Source organism: Camellia sinensis, chromosome 12, assembly GCF_055761805.1.
Source record: "Camellia sinensis isolate YWXY chromosome 12, ASM5576180v1, whole genome shotgun sequence".
In the NCBI taxonomy this organism is placed as follows: Eukaryota; Viridiplantae; Streptophyta; class Magnoliopsida; order Ericales; family Theaceae; genus Camellia; species Camellia sinensis.
The window spans coordinates 47,733,963-47,754,426 of record NC_138972.1 but is presented as its reverse complement, the minus strand read 5'-3'; the positions used below and the strand labels follow the sequence as shown (position 1 = coordinate 47,754,426).

At 32.3% G+C, this 20,464-nt stretch overlaps 2 protein-coding genes across 2 annotated transcripts; both read left to right on the top strand.

Annotated features, from left to right (window-relative positions):
* Nucleotides 1-507: 507 nt before the first annotated feature.
* LOC114312237 (uncharacterized protein At5g39865) lies at nt 508-2,371 on the top strand. The gene has a single exon (XM_028258440.2). The coding sequence runs from the start codon at nt 935-937 to the stop codon at nt 2,159-2,161; it is 1,227 nt and encodes a 408-aa protein (XP_028114241.2). The 5' UTR covers nt 508-934; the 3' UTR covers nt 2,162-2,371.
* A 13,586-nt stretch (nt 2,372-15,957) lies between these two features.
* LOC145803547 (uncharacterized) lies at nt 15,958-19,781 on the top strand. Its single transcript, XM_082896846.1, has 2 exons — nt 15,958-16,554; nt 19,557-19,781. The coding sequence occupies exons 1-2, from the start codon at nt 15,958-15,960 to the stop codon at nt 19,779-19,781; spliced, it is 822 nt and encodes a 273-aa protein (XP_082752972.1).
* Nucleotides 19,782-20,464: the final 683 nt, after the last annotated feature.

Sequence of the window (20,464 nt, the reverse complement as noted above, 5' to 3'; positions counted from 1 at the left end):
AATTTAATCTTTACCATATAACCATCCACTCAAAAAAAATTTAGGTTCTGTTTGGTAGAGATTTTGAAGTTTAATTTTACCCTTAGTTTGAGTATGTAGTTTGGTTACAGTTTTAGAAAATTAATTCAACGTCCATTTTTCAAAATACTTTTCAAAACATCTTCTTTTTAATATTATATGTCACATCATTCAATTTAAACTTTTTTCAAAATTCATAATCAAATAAATTTTTCACACTCAAATTATAATTTTAAAATTCACAAACTCAAAATATAACTCTATTATCAAATCATAATTTTAAAACTCTATCGAACGTGACAATCCCTAGAGTTTTCCTAAAAAGAATATTCGATTTGAAATTAGAATTTTTTCATATTAAAATTTTGTAAGATTTATTTATTTATATAAGGTATATTTAAATATATATATATATATATATATTTTTTTTTTTTAGGGTTAGGGGTAGATGTTTTTTTGGCAAAATAGAAAGGGTAAAAGTAACATTTCTCTAAACTACCAAAAAGGTCATCGTGAACCTAAAGAACAGCTAAAAACGCGTCTTCTGCTTTCTACTGTTCATTTCATTAAACTTCCCATTTCTCTTTCTTACTTTCTTTCATCTGTTATCCACCACCTCTCTCTGTCTCCTTTGATAGCCCCTCCAAACCAAACCTCTCTCCCTCTCTGTCTCTCTCTTTTCATGTAATCCTCCAAAAAGCACTCAATCCACGCCTACAACTCTCTCTCTGTACTGCAAAAATCCCCCAAAAAAGCCCATCAGACAACACACACAACCGAACCAAAAGCAAAAGTAGGAGAGAAAGGCACATATAGAGAGAGAAAAGGGTAGATTTTGAGAGAGAGAGAGAGGAACAGTAGGAGACAGACAAAGCAAAAATCATTTTCTGCAATTGCTTTCCTTATCCATCCATTCATGGGTTGCTCTGCTTCTCGTTCACATACCCTTCTCTCTACACCCACCGATCAACAACCCCCTTCCTACCCATCATCTTCTTCTCTCTCTTCTTCTTTCTACTCTGATTCCAATTCCACCCCAATCTCTCGAACTCTTTCTCTCCCCACCCCTCTCGTTCACCACCCGCCTCTCCGCAAAGGCGACACTAACCACTTGGTTTCTCTCACCTCCACCACCTACGGTTCTCTCATCCTCGTCGACCCAATTCCAAACCCTAACTCTAATCCCACTTTCAACGCTCACGATTGTCCCAATTTCTCTTCTTCACCTTCCCAGATCTCCAAAACCCTAACCCTAGCTGACCCAAAAGAGCCCTCATCACCCGACTCTGTTATCAACACTTGGGAGCTCATGGAAGGTCTGGACGACTTCGATTTCGATTTTGTTCAAAAACCGACTTCTTCAATCTATGACTGTCCAATTGAGTCCCCGAAAAAACCCAATTCGTATCAGTACTCGGATTGTAATGGGTCTGTCAAGCAAGGCTATGAATCGCTTGATTCTCTGAGTTCTTTTGAAATTGTGGAACTTCCTGATTCGAAGCCGTTATGGAAGCATTTGTCGGAGGAGTCGTTGCTCGCAAAAATGGACCCCAATGTGGTTTCTAGTTACAGGTTAGCGTTGTCATCGAAGCGATTAGGGTGCAGAGATTCAAAGCCTAAAGCAATTAGACCTGTGGAGTCAGGTACTAAGAGTTGTTTATCACCCAGTAATCAATTCTATTTGCAAGGATCTGAGGATAAAATTGTCTTGTATTATACGAGTCTGCGTGGAATTCGGAGGACTTATGAAGATTGTTGTGCTGTTAGGATGATTCTTAGGGGCTTTAGGGTGTATGTAGATGAGAGGGATATATCAATGGACTCAGCATATAGGAAGGAGTTGCAGAGTGTGTTGGGAGGGAAGGCGGTGACTTTACCGCAGGTGTTTATTGGAGGGAAGTATGTTGGGGGTGCTGATGAGATTAAACAACTGCATGAGTGTGGTGAATTGGTAATTCTTTTGGAAGGGTTTCCGGTTCGGGATCTGGGGTATGTTTGCGAGAGTTGTGGGGATGCGAGGTTTATGCCATGCCCGAATTGTAATGGAAGTAGGAAAGTTTTTGAGGAAGAGGAAGGGAAATTGAGGAGGTGCCCAGAATGCAATGAGAATGGGTTGATTCGGTGCCCGGGTTGCTGCTCTTAAATGCTGCTGCTGCTGATTATTGACGCGATCACATCGGTATCTTTCATGAAAAGAAAATGTTAGTAATGAATTGAATATGTCTCTTTTAGGATTTTGTTTGAAACTTGCTTCAATCTGTCTATATTATTTAGCCGTTGGATATTATTGTTCATTGTCTCTCTGAACAAACTTGGAAATAATAAAATATTGCTAGATGCTTGTTCCCATTCAGTGTAGAGGATTGTGGGGGTTTCACATGTTAGCCGTGTGAGATTGTTTATCCATTTTATTTGTAATATAAATTTTGTTTTGTCTGTGTATTTGATTATTGGGACTAGAATAGGGTTGCATAGTGGGTTAAAAAAACAGACTACATGGCTGCATTCGTTGGTGTATTATTCTCTTGCCATGATTGAGTATATTCCTTTGTTCTTGGCATTTAGTTTAGGTGTGAGTCCAAATTCTCTCTTTGGAGCATGAACAATCAAGAAAAGTTCTATGTTCTAACTGTATGGAAATTCCTTGAAAGCTCAAGGAACTTGAAGGCTGAAAGACCTTAAAGAAAAACATTGAAATGCAATTTTGATGGCACCGTTAATACACATTAATAACATAGGCAAATCACCTAATTAGTTTATGTTTCTCTAGTAGATGATTTTGTTTGAACACTATAGTTATTGAATTTGTAGAAACAATCTGTAATGTGGCTAAAGTAGATCCATCCTTGCATAACCTTCTCTAAAAAGTAAGAAAAGTTCAGAAACTGTTCTGTCAAAAGAAAAATCTCAGAATTCATGAACTTACATTGGCATGTCTGGAAAATGGGCAAGCTCTGGACTGTTGATCCAATGTTTGTTTTATAATAAACAAAGGTATTTATGTATGCAAGTTTAATTCTAGTTATGACATGGAGATTTTGACGCCGTTCTCTGATTTAAATTACAGAAGTAACATTTTGTGCATACTGTTATAGGGATTGTGCATGATAACTATGTTATTTGCTATGCTTATAGCATATATTAGCATCAGACTGCATGAGATATCAGAAAGCTCCGTGGCTGTGTTGGCTGCATTTAGTCGGGGATTTGAAAACTCGATTGTAATGTTGGTCCTATCGAAAGTGTGCCAAGGCAGTGGAGTGACTGCGCTATTGCCCATGACTTTCAACCCTTGCAGTTGTCATTAATTGTCTTCTTCTCCTTCCCTGCCTCCACAATCTGACTCTGTCAGCCTATATAGTAACTAGTTGAGAGCTCCAGAGATGGCGAAATATACTGAGAATTTGATTTGTATTTTGAGATAAATTTTTTTTAAAAAAATTTGGAGAGTGTATTTAGAAATTTTTTTTGTTTGTTTAGTTATATATTTTGAAAATAGTTTGGTAGTTTGGAATGATGTGATATTTTGTTGTAGTTGAGTAAATGTATATGAGAGAAAAAGTGATTGAGAATGAGAGATGAGAGAAAAAAAGTGATTAATTGATGTGTAAGAGAGAAAATGATTGAGAAGGAAATAAGTGGGAGAGAGTGATTGAGTGATGTGTAGGAGAGAGTGGTTTTGGAAATTTTTTTTAAAAAAAATTGAAATGGAATTTTAAAACCCTCTCAAAAATTACATATTGAGATAGAAACCAAACAACCCCTCAATGTCTTTTCGGTGGTGAGTAGGGCTGTTAATGGATCGGATTTAATCCAAATCTGACCCGAATCACTGGTGAGGTTTTTCAGAAAGAGTATTTGGAAATGGGGGAAAGGTTAAGTTCATCACTTTTCTTTTTCATAGCTACATCGGATGCCATAGCATGGCGTCCGGATCCACTAGAGTAATATTTCCTGTAGTACGCCCCCCAAACAAAAATTTTCGACTCAAATTGCAGAGATTCTTACGGTCTGGACTTTCTGAAGTCGTAGCCCACCGTTCAAGAAAACAGTGAAGAATTCAGGGCTTTCCGGTTACCTAAACTAGCATATCACTCTTGCTATGCACGGGTTGTGTTTTATCTCTCTTTTTTTTTTTTTTTTTTTTTTTTATACTATATTAAAGTTTTATATTTTGATACTAATCATGTGTTAAACTTTTCAAGAAATTTTTTTCATGCTTGTTCTTAATGTATTAAAATGTTATTATGAGGGATAATAATCATGTGTTGGATTTTTTAAGGAATTCATATGTACTTCAAAATTATCTATACTATATATTAAGTAAAATGGTGTTTTAACCCCCAAGACCTGTGGAAGCTCCAATATGCCAATGCTAATTTCTTGATTTTTTATTTAAAAAAAAAAAAAATTGACTTGGTGATTGGTTCAAAGATTATAATAATTACATTGACACCATGATTACATGGGTCTCTTGGGGAAGCAAAATAGCCTCTCTCTCTCTCTCTCTCTCATTTCATTTATTGTTTTATTTCCTCACCCTCTATTTTCTTCATTTATCAATAGTGTAATTATAAAACAATAAATCAATCACCAAGCAATCCCAATATTATATTGAAAGAATTTAATAAGTGTTTTTTTTAAAAAAACAAAAAAACAAAAAAATTAAGAGAGAAAAAAATTATATTGAAAGAATTTAATAAGTGTTTTTTTAAAAAAAATATATTGAAAGAATTTAATAAGTGTTTTTTTTTTTCAAAAAACAAAACAAAAAAATTAAGAGAGAAAAAAATTAAGAGCCATTGACACCATGATTACATTCAGAAAAAAAAACAAAACAATTAAGAGAGAAAAAAATTATATTGAAAGAATTTAATAAGTGTTTTTTAAAAAAAATAAAAAATTATATTGAAAGAATTTAATAAGTGTTTAAAAATTATATTGAAAGAATTTAATAAGTGTTTTTTAAAAAAAATAAAAAATTATATTGAAAGAATTTAATAAGTGTTTAAAAATTATATTGAAAGAATTTAATAAGTGTTTTTTTAAAAAAATTATATTGAAAGAATTTAATAAGTGTTTTTTTTTTCAAAAAACAAAACAAAAAAATTAAGAGAAAAAAAAAATTATATTGAAAGAATTTAATAAGTGTTTTTTTAAAAAAATTATATTGAAAGAATTTAATAAGTATTTTTTTTTTTCAAAAAACAAAACAAAAAAATTAAGAGAGAAAAAAATTAAGAGCCATTAACACCATGATTACTTTCGGAAAAAAAATAAAAAAATTAAGAGAGAAAAAAATTATATTGAAAGAATTTAATAAGTGTTTTGGTCTCTTGGGGTCTCTCTCTCTCTCACATTTCATTTATTGAAGCAAAAGTGGTGGCGTGGCCTCTCTCTCTCTCATTTCATTTATTGTTTTATTTCCCCACCCTCTAAGCAATCCCAATATTATATTGAAAGAATTTAATAAGTGTTATTTTTTTTTCATAAAAAAAACAAAAAAATTAAGAGAGAAAAAAATTATATTGAAAGAATTTAATAAGTGTTTTTTTTTCAAAAAACAAAACAAAAAAATTAAGAGAGAAAAAAATTAAGAGCCATTGACACCATGATTACATTCAGAAAAAAAAAAAACAAAAAAATTAAGAGAAAAAAAAATTATATTGAAAGAATTTAATAAGTGTTTTTAGGGGTGAGCATGGTCCGGATTGGACCGGATTGGGGTAAAACCAGGACCAATCCGTTATTTACGGTTCCTAAAAAATTGGAACCAATCCAATCCGTTTAAATCATGGAACCAATCCGAACCAATCCATTTAAATACGGATTGGATCGGTTTAGGACCACGGATTCACATAATTAAATAACAAAAATATATATATAACACTTGAATTTCATAAAAATATAAACATAGCGCTATATTAGTTCCATAATAGCAACATGTTTTTCTATAATAACGACATACTGTTCTAGAATTTAAACAACCATAAGAAAACTGGTTTCACCATAAGTATTTAGACCATTGCAAATTAAAACTTAAAACTAACAAACAAAAGTAATAAAAGAAGATATTATACGGTTTTAGGTTTGAGTTTAGATTTTACATAGAATAAGAAAAGATACTATGGGGGAGGATGTATAATAAAAATATAGACTATTTGTATACGGTCCGGATCGGTTCCAATCCGGAACCGTGGGATTCAATCCGGAACCAATCCGTGAATTACGGATTTTTAATTATTCAATCCGGAACCGAACCACGGATTCAAAAAACCAATCCAAACCTATCGGATTGGACTGGACTGGATCGGATTACGGATTTCACGGATTCCTTGCTCAGCCCTAAGTGTTTTGGTCTCTTGGGGTCTCTCTCTCTCTCTCACATTTCATTTATCTCTCTCTTATTTCATTTATTGTTTTATTTCCCCACCCTCTAAGCAATCCCAATATTATATTGAAAGAATTTAATAAGTGTTTTTTTTTTCAAAAAAAAAAAAACACAAAAATTAAGAGAGAAAAAAATTAAGAGCCATTGCCACCATGATTACATTCAGAAAAAAAAAAAAACAAAAAAATTAAGAGAGAAAAAAATTATATTCAAAGAATTTAATAAGTGTTTAAAAATTATATTGAAAGAATTTAATAAGTATTTTTTTTTTCAAAAAACAAAACAAAAAAATTAAGAGAGAAAAAAATCAAGAGCCATTGACACTATGATTACATTCAGAAAAAAAAAACAAAAAAATTAAGAGAGAAAAAAATTACATTGAAAGAATTTAATAAGTGTTTTGGTCTCCTCCATTTATCAATAGTGTAATTATAATCTTTGAACCAATCACCAAGCAACCCCAATATTATATTGGAACTCCACAAAAATTTATGGGTTAAAAATAGATATAGTTTTTTTTACATCCCCAAGAGACCCATGTAACTATTGTGTAAATGACTCTTAATTTTTTTTCCCTCTTAATTTTTTTGTTTTGTTTTTTGAAAAAAAAAAAAAACACTTATTAAATTCTTTCAAACTTTTATAACTTCTCCAATACACATATTTTTCTTAACTTTTCACATACCTTTTGTAAACAGTGATTTTCTTTTTGGCTTTCTCCTTCTTAAGTTCTCACTTTCATACTTTCAACTTCAGTGACTACGTATGCAAACAGTAAGTGTTATTTTTGTTTTTCCCTTCTTAACTTTTTCTTTTGTTTACTGTTTTAATATTAACAGTGATTTTCCTTTTTGCTTTCTCCTTCTTTAGTTCTCACTTCTACACTTCCAACTTCAGTGACTACGTATTCAAACAGTAAGTGTTATTTTTGTTTTCTCCTTACCTTTTAATGTTATTTAATCTTTTTATAAACCCTCACAAACAGAAAAATGTGATTATAATTTCTCCTTCTTAACTTTTTCTTTTGTTTACAGTTTTAATATTGTTCAATGGTTTTTTTGATTTTATTTTTGAATCTTTTTACTTATTATTTTAATTTTATTTTTAATTTTTTAATATGATTAAAGTTGGATAAATATAAACTCTCACAAAAAGAAAAATGTTATTATAATTAGTTGAATGATTCTTTTTTTTAATGTGATTGTAGTTAGTTTAGTAGTTAAAAAAATGTGATTAACTAATTTTTAATGTTATTTAATCTTTTTATTTAATTTTTTAATATAATTAAAGTTAGATAAATAATGTTTTAATATCATTAAAGTTAGATAAATATAAACTTTCACAAAAAGAAAAATGTGATTATAATTAGTTGAATGATTCTTTTTTTTTAATGTGATTGTAGTTAGTTTAATAGTTAAAAAAATGTGATTAACTAATTTTTAATGTTATTTAATCTTTTTATTTACTGTTTTAATTTTATTTTTAAAAATATGATTATAATTAGTTTAATGATTCTTTTTTTTAATGTGATTGTAGTTAGTTTAATAGTTAAAAAAATGTGATTAACTAATTTTTAATGTTATTTAATCTTTTTATTTAATATTTTAATTTTATTTTTAATTTTTCAATTTTTTAATATGATTAAAGTTAGATAAATATAAACTCTCACAAAAATAAAAATTTGATTATAATTAGTTGAATGATTCTTTTTTTTAAAGTGATTGTAGTTAGTTTAATAGTTAAAAAAATGTGATTAACTAATTTTTAATGTTATTTAATCTTTTTATTTACTGTTTTAATTTTATTTGAAAAATAGGATTATAATTAGTTGAATGATTCTTTTTTTTAATGTGATTTTAGTTAGTTTAATAGTTTAAAAAATGTGATTAACTAATTTTTAATGTTATTTAATTTTTTTATTTACTATCTTAATTTTATTTTTAATTTTTCAATTTTTTAATATGATTACAGTTAGATAAATATAAACTCTCACAAAAATAAAAATATGATTGTAATTAGTTGAATGATTCTTTTTTTTAATGTGATTGTAGTTAGTTTAATAGTTAAAAAAATGTGATTAACTAATTTTTAATGTTATTTAATCTTTTTATTTACTGTTTTAATTTTATTTTAAAAATATGATTATAATTAGTTGAATGATTCTTTTTTTTAATGTGATTGTAGTTAGTTTAATAGTTAAAAAAATGTGATTAACTAATTTTTAACGTTATTTAATCTTTTTATTTACTATTTTAATTTTATTTTTAATTTTTTAATATGATTAAAGTTAGATAAATATAAACTCTCACAAAAATAAAAATGTGATTGTAATTAGTTGAATGCTTCTTTTTTCAATGTGATTGTAGTTAGTTTAATAGTTAAAAAAAATGTGATTAACTAATTTTTAATATTATTTAATCTTTTTATTTACTATTTTAATTTTATTTTTAATTTTTTAATTTTTTAATATGATTAAAGTTTGATAAATATAAACTCTTACAAAAATAAAAATGTGATTGTAATTAGTTGAATGATTCTTTTTTTAATGTGATTGTAGTTAGTTTAATATTAATGTTATTTAATCTTTTTATTTACTATTTTAATTTTATTTTTAATTTTTTAATATGATTAAAGTTGGATAAATATAAACTCTCACAAAAAGAAAAATGTGATTATAATTAGTTGAATGATTCTTTTTTTTTTTAATGTGATTGTAGTTAGTTTAATACTTAAAAAAAATGTGATTAACTAATTTTTAATGTTATTTAATCTTTTTATTTACTATTTTAATTTTATTTTTATTTTTTTAATATGATTAACGTTAGATAAATATAAACTTTCACAAAAATAAAAATGTGATTGTAATTAGTTGAATGATTCTTTTTTTTAATGTGATTGTAGTTAGTTTAATAGTTAAAAAAAATGTGATTAACTAATTTTTAATGTTATTTAATCTTTTTATTTACTATTTTAATTTTATTTTTAATTTTTTAATATGATTAAAGTTAGATAAATATAAACTCTTACAAAAATAAAAATGTGATTGTAATTAGTTGAATGATTCTTTTTTTAATGTGATTGTAGTTAGTTTACTAGTTAAAAAAATGTGATTAACTAATTTTTAATGTTATTTAATCTTTTTATTTACTATTTTAATTTTATTTTTAATTTTTTAATTTTTTAATATGATTAAAGTTAGATAAATATAAACTTTTACAAAAATAAAAATGTGATTGTAATTAGTTGAATGATTCTTTTTTTAATGTGATTGTAGTTAGTTTAATAGTTAAAAAAATGTGATTAACTAATTTTTAATGTTATTTAATCTATTTATTTACTATTTTAATTTTATTTTTAATTTTCTAAGTTTTTAATATGATTAAAGTTAGATAAATATAAACTCTCACAAAAATAAAAATGTGATTGTAATTAGTTGAATGATTCTTTTTTTAATGTGATTGTAGTTAGTTTAATAGTTAAAAAAAATGTGATTAACTAATTTTTAATGTTATTTAATCTTTTTATTTACTATTTTAATTTTATTTTTAATTTTTTAATATGATTAAAGTTGGATAAACATAAACTCTCACAAAAAGAAAAATGTGATTATAATTAGTTGAATGATTCTTTTTTTTAATGTGATTGTAGTTAGTTTAATAGTTAAAAAAATGTGATTAACTAATTTTTAATGTTATTTTATCTTTTTATTTACTATTTTAATTTTATTTTTAATTTTTTAATATGATTAAAGTTAGATAAATATAAACTCTTACAAAAATAAAAATGTGATTGTAATTAGTTGAATGATTCTTTTTTTAATGTGATTGTAGTTAGTTTAATAGTTAAAAAAAATGTGATTAACTAATTTTTAATGTTATTTAATCTTTTTATTTACTATTTTAATTTTCTTTTTAATTTTTTAATATGATTAAAGTTAGATAAATATGAACTCTTACAAAAATAAAAATGTGATTGTAATTAGTTGAATTATGCAATGTCAATATTTTCTTTTAAAATTACATATATTTTATGCTAATAATTTAAAAATATGTTTAACATAACTATGAATGGTTTTTTATATTTATTTAAATTTAATCTCGTGCATAGCACGGGTGATATGCTAGTTTTTATATATGTGAATTGTGATTTTTAAATGTTTTTTTTAAATGTCTTTTTTTTTATATTATATTAAAGTGTAATATTTTGATAATAATTATATGTGTTAGACTTTCAAGAAATTCATATGTGTTGGACTTTTCAAGGAATTTTTTTTTTTGTGATTGTTTTTAATGTATTAAAGTGTTATTATGAGGGATAATAATTGTGTGTGTTGGGACTTTTCAAGAATTTATATGTGTTGGACTTTTTAAAGAATTTTTTTTATACTTGGGGGTTGGGAGAAGTTAATAAATGCTAAATTTTTTTTTTAAATAAAAAATTAAGAAAGATTGGGATATTGGAGCTCCCACAAGACTTGAGGGATTAAAAACCTCCTTTTTCTTAATATATATAGATAGATATATCTTTTTATTTTTATTTTTATTTTTGTGTGATTTCTATTCGGATTTTTTTTTTCAATTTATTTAAGATGGAGTTGTGGGTATCTTTTTTTTTTAAATTTAATTTATCTGTAGTTTTCATTTGTTTTTAATTATTATTATTTAGGTAAGTTATGATGTGAGTTAGATATGTGATAGACATGTTAGTTTTATTGATTTAAAGTTTATTTAGATAAACTTTAAAAAAAAATTTGTTTTTTAATTTTTTTTTGTTATGCTATAATATAATATATAAAATATAGGTAGATATCTACAACTTTAATAAAAAATATTATCTGATTTTTTGGGGAAGAGAAAAATAATGCAAGTTTTAATATTTTTTTTTGAAAATTTGTGAGAGAGATTAGGAGGGAGAGATTATGAAATATTTTTGTTATTAAATAAATAAATCAGTCAATAGTTTTTTTAATCTATTTTGTAAATTAAAAATCAATAATTTTGAAAAATTGATTAATTTTTCTCATTAAGTGATTTAAAATTTGGATAGATATACATAAAAAAAATACATAATTATATTATTAAATCATAATTCAAATTTAAATATTATATCTTTTTGAGATTTATAGCTAAATTATTATCTTTTTTTTTTTAATTTTTGTGTGTAACCATAGTGTATGGGAGAAATTGAAAAGGGTGTTGCAATAATTATGAGAGAAGTCAAAAGGAATTGTGAGTTAGGAGATGTCAATAAATGCTGAGATTTTTTTTTTTAAATCAAAAAATTAGAAAATTAAGATTAGGAAATTGGAACTCCCACAGACTTTGGAGTTAAAAACCCCCTTGTGCTTAATATATAGTATAGATAGATTGCCCCTTGCACCTCTTCGTCGCTTCTACCAACAGAGCTCTGTCTGTCTCTCATCTGCACTTTGGTCTCCAGTTTTGCAGGAAATAATGGGCAAAGGTCCTGGTCTTTACACTGATATTGGCAAGAAAGCTTGAGGTCCTCTGTGTGTGTGTATTATGCATATATGCTAGTGCATCTTGTATGTTTCTTATCCAGTCATTGCTGTATTGATAGGAAGGAGGATGGGGAGGACAAATTATGTATATTTTTTTTTTTGTTTTTTAAAATAAATAACATCTATAAACAAATTACATTTTCTATATACAAACAAATTACATTTTGTTTTGGGTTTATTACACTGACATCCTTTCCTACTTTTTCGACAATAAACATGGACCTCCCCACTATTATTATTATTATTATTATCCCTCTATTATTATTATTATTATTTTTTTCAGACTACAAAAAACAATTATATTAAAAACAATAACATACAGAAATAAAATCCCAAATGGCCAAACAAACCATACAAAAAAAAAAAAAAAAAAAAGGTCAGCTAAATAAAGTAGTTTACGGTCGGTGTAGAGAAAAACACTGCTCTTCTCAAAGATGTAGGCTAAGAAGTTTAATTTTTTAAAATGTCAAAATTGCTCTTATGTCCCCCTTTTATCTACCATCACTACAACCAAACATCTCACCTCAACATTAACACTATAACCAAACAAACTAATACATGTTATGTTCCTCTTTCTCTTCTCTTCCCCTCTAGCCGACACTACCAAGGCCATGTGCTTAGTCCACGTTGTAATTGTCAAGTTTTCCCACAAAAGTAAGGATTAATTGAAGCATTAGGCCTCCTTTGAAAACATGTTATTTTAGTAATTTTTAAATTTTTTAGTTAAAATATGAAGTAAAAAAAATTTATATGTTTGGAATGATTTTTTAATTTTTCACAAAAAAAAAATATATAAAAAGTAGAGAGAAAAAAAAATCTTTAACTTTTTGATATAGATTATAAATTTTTTGATTTTTTTAACAACTTTTTAACTTTTATACTAAAATTACTATTTCTCAAATGAGGCCTAAGTTGAAATAATTAACATCATAAAAGTGTATATTGACTAAAAATAATGGAATAATTATACAATATTTAGCATTCATAACAACCCTCAACTAACTTGCTCTAGTCACTACCAATAAAGGATAGTATAAAATAAAAATAAAAATAAAATCAATAAAAAATCAAAAGGTAAAATAAAAATTAGATGCTCTAAACCACTTTCGTAATAAATTACTATTACATTTAACATAGACAACAATCATTTAAATTCCTAATAAATAAATTTTAGTTTCGTGAGAAATTTTAGAAATGACACTCATAAATATGCTGAATTTTTCATTCACTTGAGTCAAGAATAAAGTCATAAATTTTATCATCATTTTTAACAATGGAATTAACCATATATAATTTAAAACATTAGAAACAAGAAAAGATGGGATTCAAAATTTAGGCTCCGTTTGTTTTAATGCAAAATATTTTTCTATTTTACTCATTTTTCGTTGTTTGGTTGAACAAAAAATAAGTAAGATATTTTTTTAATCATTTTTCAAAAAATGACTTATCTTTAAAATTTTCGTGAGTTAAGTTTTACAAATTTGACTTTCATTCAATACCTTTTCAACACATTTAGCATTTTCATAGTACCTTTAACTCACTAAAAAGTTATACATGACATTTTATTAAATCAAAATTTCTCTTTTAGACAATAAAATATTTTTGCTTCAACTGTCAACTAAATGCCAAAACACAAAAATAAAAACATTTTACGTCGAAACAAACGAAACCTTAGAGTGCAAAAAAGTTTAGCCAATATAAACACAATTTTAACCTCAAAGTGTAATATAACTCAAATCTTTTTTCAAAACATCATTATGACTCAATCTCAATGAATATCAGGGTTGACTCTGACAGTTTTGGGGCTCAAAGTGAACTTTCGATATGGGCCTCTGATACCTTAAAAATAAATAAATAAATAAATAAGTGTTGTTGTTAGCATCTGTCTTTTTCCTTTGGACCTACACATTTTTTTAATTTTTTTTTATTACAATTTTGTCCTAACACCAATTTACATTTTTACCCATCTCTCTCATTCCAACCCTAAACCTAACCATCCATATTCACCTCCACTTCCACTCCACTCTTCGGTTGCCGGCAGCCTCCCCCTTCTGTGTCTCTCTTCTTTTTCTTCTTCTTCTTCTTCTTCAATAGATCCGACCACCTCTCACCACTGCGATCCTCTTTCATTTCTCTCTCTATCTCTTTTCTTCTTCTTCTTCTTTTTCTTCTTCTTCTAGGTGCGTGGTCATCCTGCCATCGTGAACTCCTCACCACTAGGTCGTCGAGTCCAACCATTTTCTTCTTAGTTCGTGTTTGTCCCATCGTCACGAACTCCTCACCGCCATGGCCGTCAAGTCCGACTTCGATCTTGGTCCTTAACCATCTTCTTCTTCCTTACCTTCTCTCACTACAAAAAATTTGGGATTTAAAAACGAAACAAACTTGTCTCAAAATGTACACATTTCGTCACTCAAACTAATTATGACGAAAAGTTTTTCGTCACCCATTTTGTCACCAAAACGTTGTTGCTAAAAGGTCTTAGAGACGAACAAATAAATTTGTCATTGAAAGGGATAAATTTGTGACGATTTTTCTTTTTGTCTCCAATACACTATGTTGGGAACATATTTGTAAGTAATTAGCGACAAAATATTTTGTCATTTGAGAGGGTAATTTGTGAACAAATTGGGTCGAGCTAAGAAGAGTCTTCTTTGAAAGTTGGGCCGCATAATGGGCCGAGGTAAGAGTTGGTGTAGCTCGATCTTGGGCTAAGAAGCTACTAGGCCAGTTGCCAAGGCTTGGACCTAGCTATCTGAAGGTGGTCCTTTATCGGATCGAGATGTTGTCAATAAAGAGAGCTAAGCTATGTGTAGCTCGGCAGGGTGTCATTATGTAGATTGGCTTCCAGTCACACGAACCGAGCGGTACTGGACCGCGATAAGGCAGCTCGGTCGCGAATGTATATCCGAGCATGAGGGTGTGGCCATTTCACTTGGTTGGTAGTGATGAGGGTGTTATCAGGATATGCATTATCCTTAGGAGTGTGATTCCTAGGAGGACTCTGCTAAGGAGAATTGGAGTCCTACTACGATTATGCCAAGCGGAATCTATAAAAGCTCATGACAGGACCTATGCATAGGCATCGCAATTCTTACTCTCAAATACACAGAGCTTATTGTCTATTGTCTATTTTGTTGACTTAGGCATCGAAGGGGTTTCTGGCACACACCCGCCGGCTAGCTCACGTTTGTGTTTTCAAGTAGCAAAATGACGACGTTTGGAGGAGTGCAAACTTAATCAACAGGATAATACGAGAAGATTATTCTGTGCTCGTAGAATTGGCGTCATCTGTGGGAACACACAGAGAACAAACCTTTTGATTGAGTTTTTTCTTCAATTAAATTCAATGGTGCACAATGAAAACTTGCCACATTCTCCTATTGACAGACAAACCCCGTAGGGGGGCGGGAGGCGCGAAGTTCTACCTTTTCTTCCGCCTATGGCAGACTTGGATCCCCAGTGACGGAACCCATGAAGAGATGCACAAGAAAGACAGGGATCAAGTCCTCGTTACTCTCCAAGCCCTGATAATAGAGGCGGAGGATGGATCCTCAGGTTCTAGAAGATCGCGTAAGGGAGCAAGACGAATTGATAAAGAGAATGGCAGCTGACATGGAGACAATGAAGCGCCAGATAAAGTTAAAACGGTTAGCAAAAGAAGAGATTTGCGAAGGCAGAACGCACTCTCGCCACTCAGGAGAGCGTGATAGACAAGTCACCATATCGCAAGCGAAAAACAGAAGCCTCAGGACAGGCAATACACAATCATGGACTTCCAAGACTCATTACTCCAGGCCTGAGAGAACGAGGACAGAAAGGTTTTACACAGAAGGAAGCAGTTATCGACCGTCGTATACACATCAAACGACTTCGCAGCACACCGAGTTGCCTAGGTCAGCAGATCTGCAGCCAGTACAAGAAGAAAGGGCTCGAAAGAGAGAAGATGCCCAAGTGCGCTACCCCCCAAAGGGTCTCTGCTCTGCAGTGATTGGCTCCTAGGACACATGGAGGCGTTGAGGTTAGAATGCCAGTACCGCGTCTTGCTTACGAACCCATAGACAAAGCATTGGCAAGGTTACAAAGCTCGCCGTTCGTTCCGGTAATAGAAAACGTACCATTACCCTTAGGGTTTCATCAGCCTAAGTTCACTACTTATGAAGGGAAGTCAGACCCCTACATGCACTTTCGCCACTTTCGTCAAGTTATGGCCGTATATCGACGAAAGGAGGCTCTAATGTGTATCTTGTTTCCCTCGAGCTTAGGCTTGACCAGGTTTGAGGGGTTGCCAGAAGGAAGCATAGCATTATGGGCACAGCTAGTAGAGACATTCGTCACTAGGTTTAAGACAAACACCAAGACACTGGTGGAAATAGACCAGTTGCTCTCCATCGACATGGGCGAGAAAGAAACACTGAAGTCTTACAACAATCGGTATTGGGAGAATTTTAATCAGATTGGAGATTACCCCACAAACCTAGCTATCGCACAGTACAAACGGGGTTTGCCGATAGGAAATAAATTGAGAGATTCCATGACAATGACGACACCCCTCACAATGGAAGCCCTAATGAAGAGAGTGCATCAACACATAAGGGTAGAGGAAGATAACGCTCGCGCCAAGGTAAAGTCTGGCACAACAACGATGTCAGACAAAAAGCCCATAGCAAACGTTAATATGGTTGGCCAGGAGAAACGACCGAACAAAAATGGTTGAGGCAGACGACTGAATGGTGAAGGCGCCCATGCGAGGAGGTTGAGAGTCCATATTGCCATCACTACAGTGTTCAATAAATCTATCTATCGGATTCTTAGCGAAATATGCGACAAACCCTTCATTCGGTGGCCAGCCAAGTTGGGAGAAGCGCAGAAGGGCTATGATGATAGATATAGGTGTACCTTTTACAACGAGGTAGGGCACCGAACTGAAAATTGCATGCCACTAAGGAAGCACTTGGAAGAATTAGTGACCGCGGGGCACTTGGACTAGTATATTGAAGGGGGAGCCCGACCAAGCCCTCAGAACCACAATGCGCCAAATGGGATGCCAGCCGATGGTCCGCCTAAAGGCGTGATCAACGTGATTCATGGGATCATTGAGCCTGAACGAGTTTGTGAACTTAGGTGGATGATAAAGAAGGCTGAACACATGCGAAAAGTACTGAGTATACAACTTACCATAAAAAGAGGGAAGACAGAGGCAACAAACATCATCACCTTCTTTGATAGGGACTTAGCAAGGTTGAAAAGCCCTCACAATGACGCATTGGTAGTTACACTATAGGTTAAAAGCTACGACATCAAGCAGATCTTGATTAACCAAGGAAGCTCATGCGAGAAAATGTATTATGAGACATTCAAGCAACTCAAACTCGAGGACAAAGACTTAGCACCCGCGACATCCCCTTTGGTCGGCTTCAACTTAATGCTAGAATGGCCGATTGGCAAGATAATTTTGTCGGTCAAAGCAGGAACGATGACAAAACAAGTGGAATTCTGGGTATTGAAAGTCCCTTCCACTTACAATATGATCTTGGAAAGAGCATGGTTGCATGCCATGCGGGTAGTAGCATCAACCTACCATCAGGTCATACGGTTTCCTAACGAAGCTGGAATGATTGAAGAAGTCTTATGAGACCAAATCATGTCCAAGCAGTGCTTCGTAACAGTAAACGACAACCGGGCTGCAAAAATGGTTCATACAAATGGTAGAGGAGCCAGAAAGCAACGAGCTGTTTATAGACATCGGCAAGGCAGCCGAACAGAAAGCAATGGAAGACTTGGTAGAGGTAAAGATAGATCAGAAAAACCCATAGAGGTTCTTTTTGCTCGGCTCATCTTTATCCAGCACCGAGAGAATAGAGATTATGGAGTTTTTGACCTCTAACATCGAAGTGTTTGCCTGGACGCCGTATGACATGCCTGGCATTGACCCCAACTTCATCTGCTATCAACTCAATGTCTACCCAACCGCCAGACCAATTATATAGCGAACTCGCCGATCGGCACTTCACCACACCGAGATAGTAGCGGAAGAAGTGGGAAACCTATTGGAAGCAGGGGCAATCAGAGAGGTTCACTATCCCAAGTGGATTTCCAACATGGTAGTGGTGCCAAAAAATAATGGAAAGTGGCGCATTTGTGTGGACTACATGACAGTCAATAAAGCGTGCCCAAAAAACAACTTTCCTCTACTACGGATAGACTAACTGGTGTACATAATTGCAGGTCATAATCGACTTAGCTTTCTTGATGTGTATCGTGGTTACCATCAGATCGCTATGTATGAACTGGACTAGGAGGTTACATTATTTACAACACCTAGGGGATTATATTGCTACAAGGTCATGCCTTTTGGCCTTAAAAATGCAGAGGCAACGTTTCAATAAATGATCACCAAAATGTTTGAGCCATTGTTAAGAAGAACAATGGAAGCTTACATAGATAACATGGTGGTCAAAAGCAAGAATGAAGAGGACCATCTTAAGGACCTGGCTGAGATGTTTCTTATTTTGAAAGCCACAGACTGCGACTGAACACATCCAAATGCATATTTGGTGTGGGGTTAGGAAAATTTCTTGGCTTTCTAGTGACCAACTGGGGTATAGAAGCCGATCTGTCTCAAATCAAAGCCATTCAAGATCTAGAGAGGCCCAACACAGTCAAAGAAGTACAACATCTCACAGGCCTGGCTGCAGCACTAAACTGATTCATAAGTCAGTCATCAGACAGGTGTCGACCGTTCTTTCAGGCACTTAAGGCTAAGTTTGAATGGGATGAAGAGTGTGACCAAGCCCTAAAGAGCTTAAAAGAATACATGACTTTTCCACCGTTGTTGGCAACCCTCATACCAGGAGAAGAACTTTTTCTATACTTAGCAGTTTCCCAGCATGCAGTTAACGCAGTGTTGGTACGAGCTGAGAGACTACAATACATGCCCATCTTTTATGTTAACAAGACATTGCTGGGCGCCGAAACAAGGTAACTACCTTTGGAGAAGTTAGCCTTAGCTTTGATGATGGTTTCTAGAAAATTGTCGCACTAATTCCATACCCACACTCTGATCATTTTAATAGCCTTCCCCTTAAAAGCCTTGTTTGAAAGGGTAGATTTTCTGGGCGAATTTTGAAGTGGGCCGTGGAGTTAGGACAGTTTGACATCAAGTTTCAACCAAGAACTGCAATAAAAGCCCAAGATTTGGCAGACTTTGTGGCCGAGTTTGCCCCAGGAAGTCATCAAGTTTGCCTGATCGACTTAATCGATGAAAGGGGGGAAGGTGCCCCAGGGATAGTGCAGCCCCCACAACAGGTCACTCAACTGTATCACGAACCATTTAGCCTTACAAAAAAGGAAGAAAGAGGAAACTGCACCATTACAAGCAAGGACTTACCTGAGGGTGAAGTCCTAGAATAGTCAGGCAGCATAGATCATATCCCAATAACGGACAACGACTTAGAAGACAACATCATTAGTGTCTCTGATCCTAAGGTGTCAACGGACCCCTCCACTTGCTGGAAGTTTTTCATAGGAAATATGTGGAAGCTCTTCGTAGACGGAGCGTCCAATAGGCATGGTGCATGACTTGGCATAGTTCTCATCTCACCAGATGGCTTGACCATTGAATAGGCAATCAACCTTGGATTTCCAGCATCCAATAACAAGGCTGAATATGAAGCATTGTTAGCCGTGCTAAAGTCAGCACTCCGCATGGAAGCCACTGAGTTTGTGGTGTATAGTGACTCCCAACTAGTAGTCAACCAAATATCAGGCGACTATGAGGCAAAGGATGATCGAATAGCTAAGTATCAAGAGTTGGTCAGAAAGGAGATCACGGAATTTGAAGCTGTATGAATAAAGCAAATCGGCTAAGAAGAAAATAACAAGGCAGATAAACTGGCTAGTTTCACATTGTAGACACCTCATTTTTGACCGTCCTCAAGACTCGGACATCATCGTTTGAACACTCGATGATCATCCATGCTCGTGTTCGTTTTGAGTTCCCGGAGGTCTCGGCAGCACACCTTGCCTCAAGATCTCTCAACTTGACTGTTTTGTGCTTGGTTGTGGACCAAGCACTTGTGTTTTTGCTTCTGAGGGAGGAGGGTGGCTTGTTGGCCATTCCTTCAACCCACCGGCCAAGGCATGAAGCCATCGGCCTTGTTTTCCTGCCATCGGCCAAAAGTTTTGGCCGATCGACACTCTTTTTGGTCGGTCGGCCCTTGTGTTGGTCGATCGGTCATATTTTTTGGCCGAGCCCTGTTCATCTGCCTTATGCAGATATTTTATGCCAGCTGTCATAGCTAGCATCCACAATTCCCCCCCTTCATACACTTGTATGGAGGGATTTGCCCCTTGATTAGCTTGCTTAGGAAGCTTTAGAATTTGGAATTCTATAAGAAAGGAGCTCCTCCTCCCTTCTCAAAGGTTCTGAAAAATAGGGTTAGAAAAGTTGTATCTATCTATCTCTATATCTCCCTCTCTCTTGATTTGTGTGTGTATTTGTGCCTTAAAGTGTGATTTTGTCTTACTTTTGC

Coding starts and splice junctions, on each gene's coding strand:
- LOC114312237 (XM_028258440.2), top strand. CDS start 935: ATGGGTTGCTCTGCTTCTCGTTCACATACCCTTCTCTCTACACCCACC.
- LOC145803547 (XM_082896846.1), top strand. CDS start 15,958: ATGCCAGTACCGCGTCTTGCTTACGAACCCATAGACAAAGCATTGGCA. Junction 16,555..19,556: donor AAGATAACGCTCGCGCCAAG/GTAAAGTCTGGC, acceptor ACCATTGAATAG/GCAATCAACCTTGGATTTCC.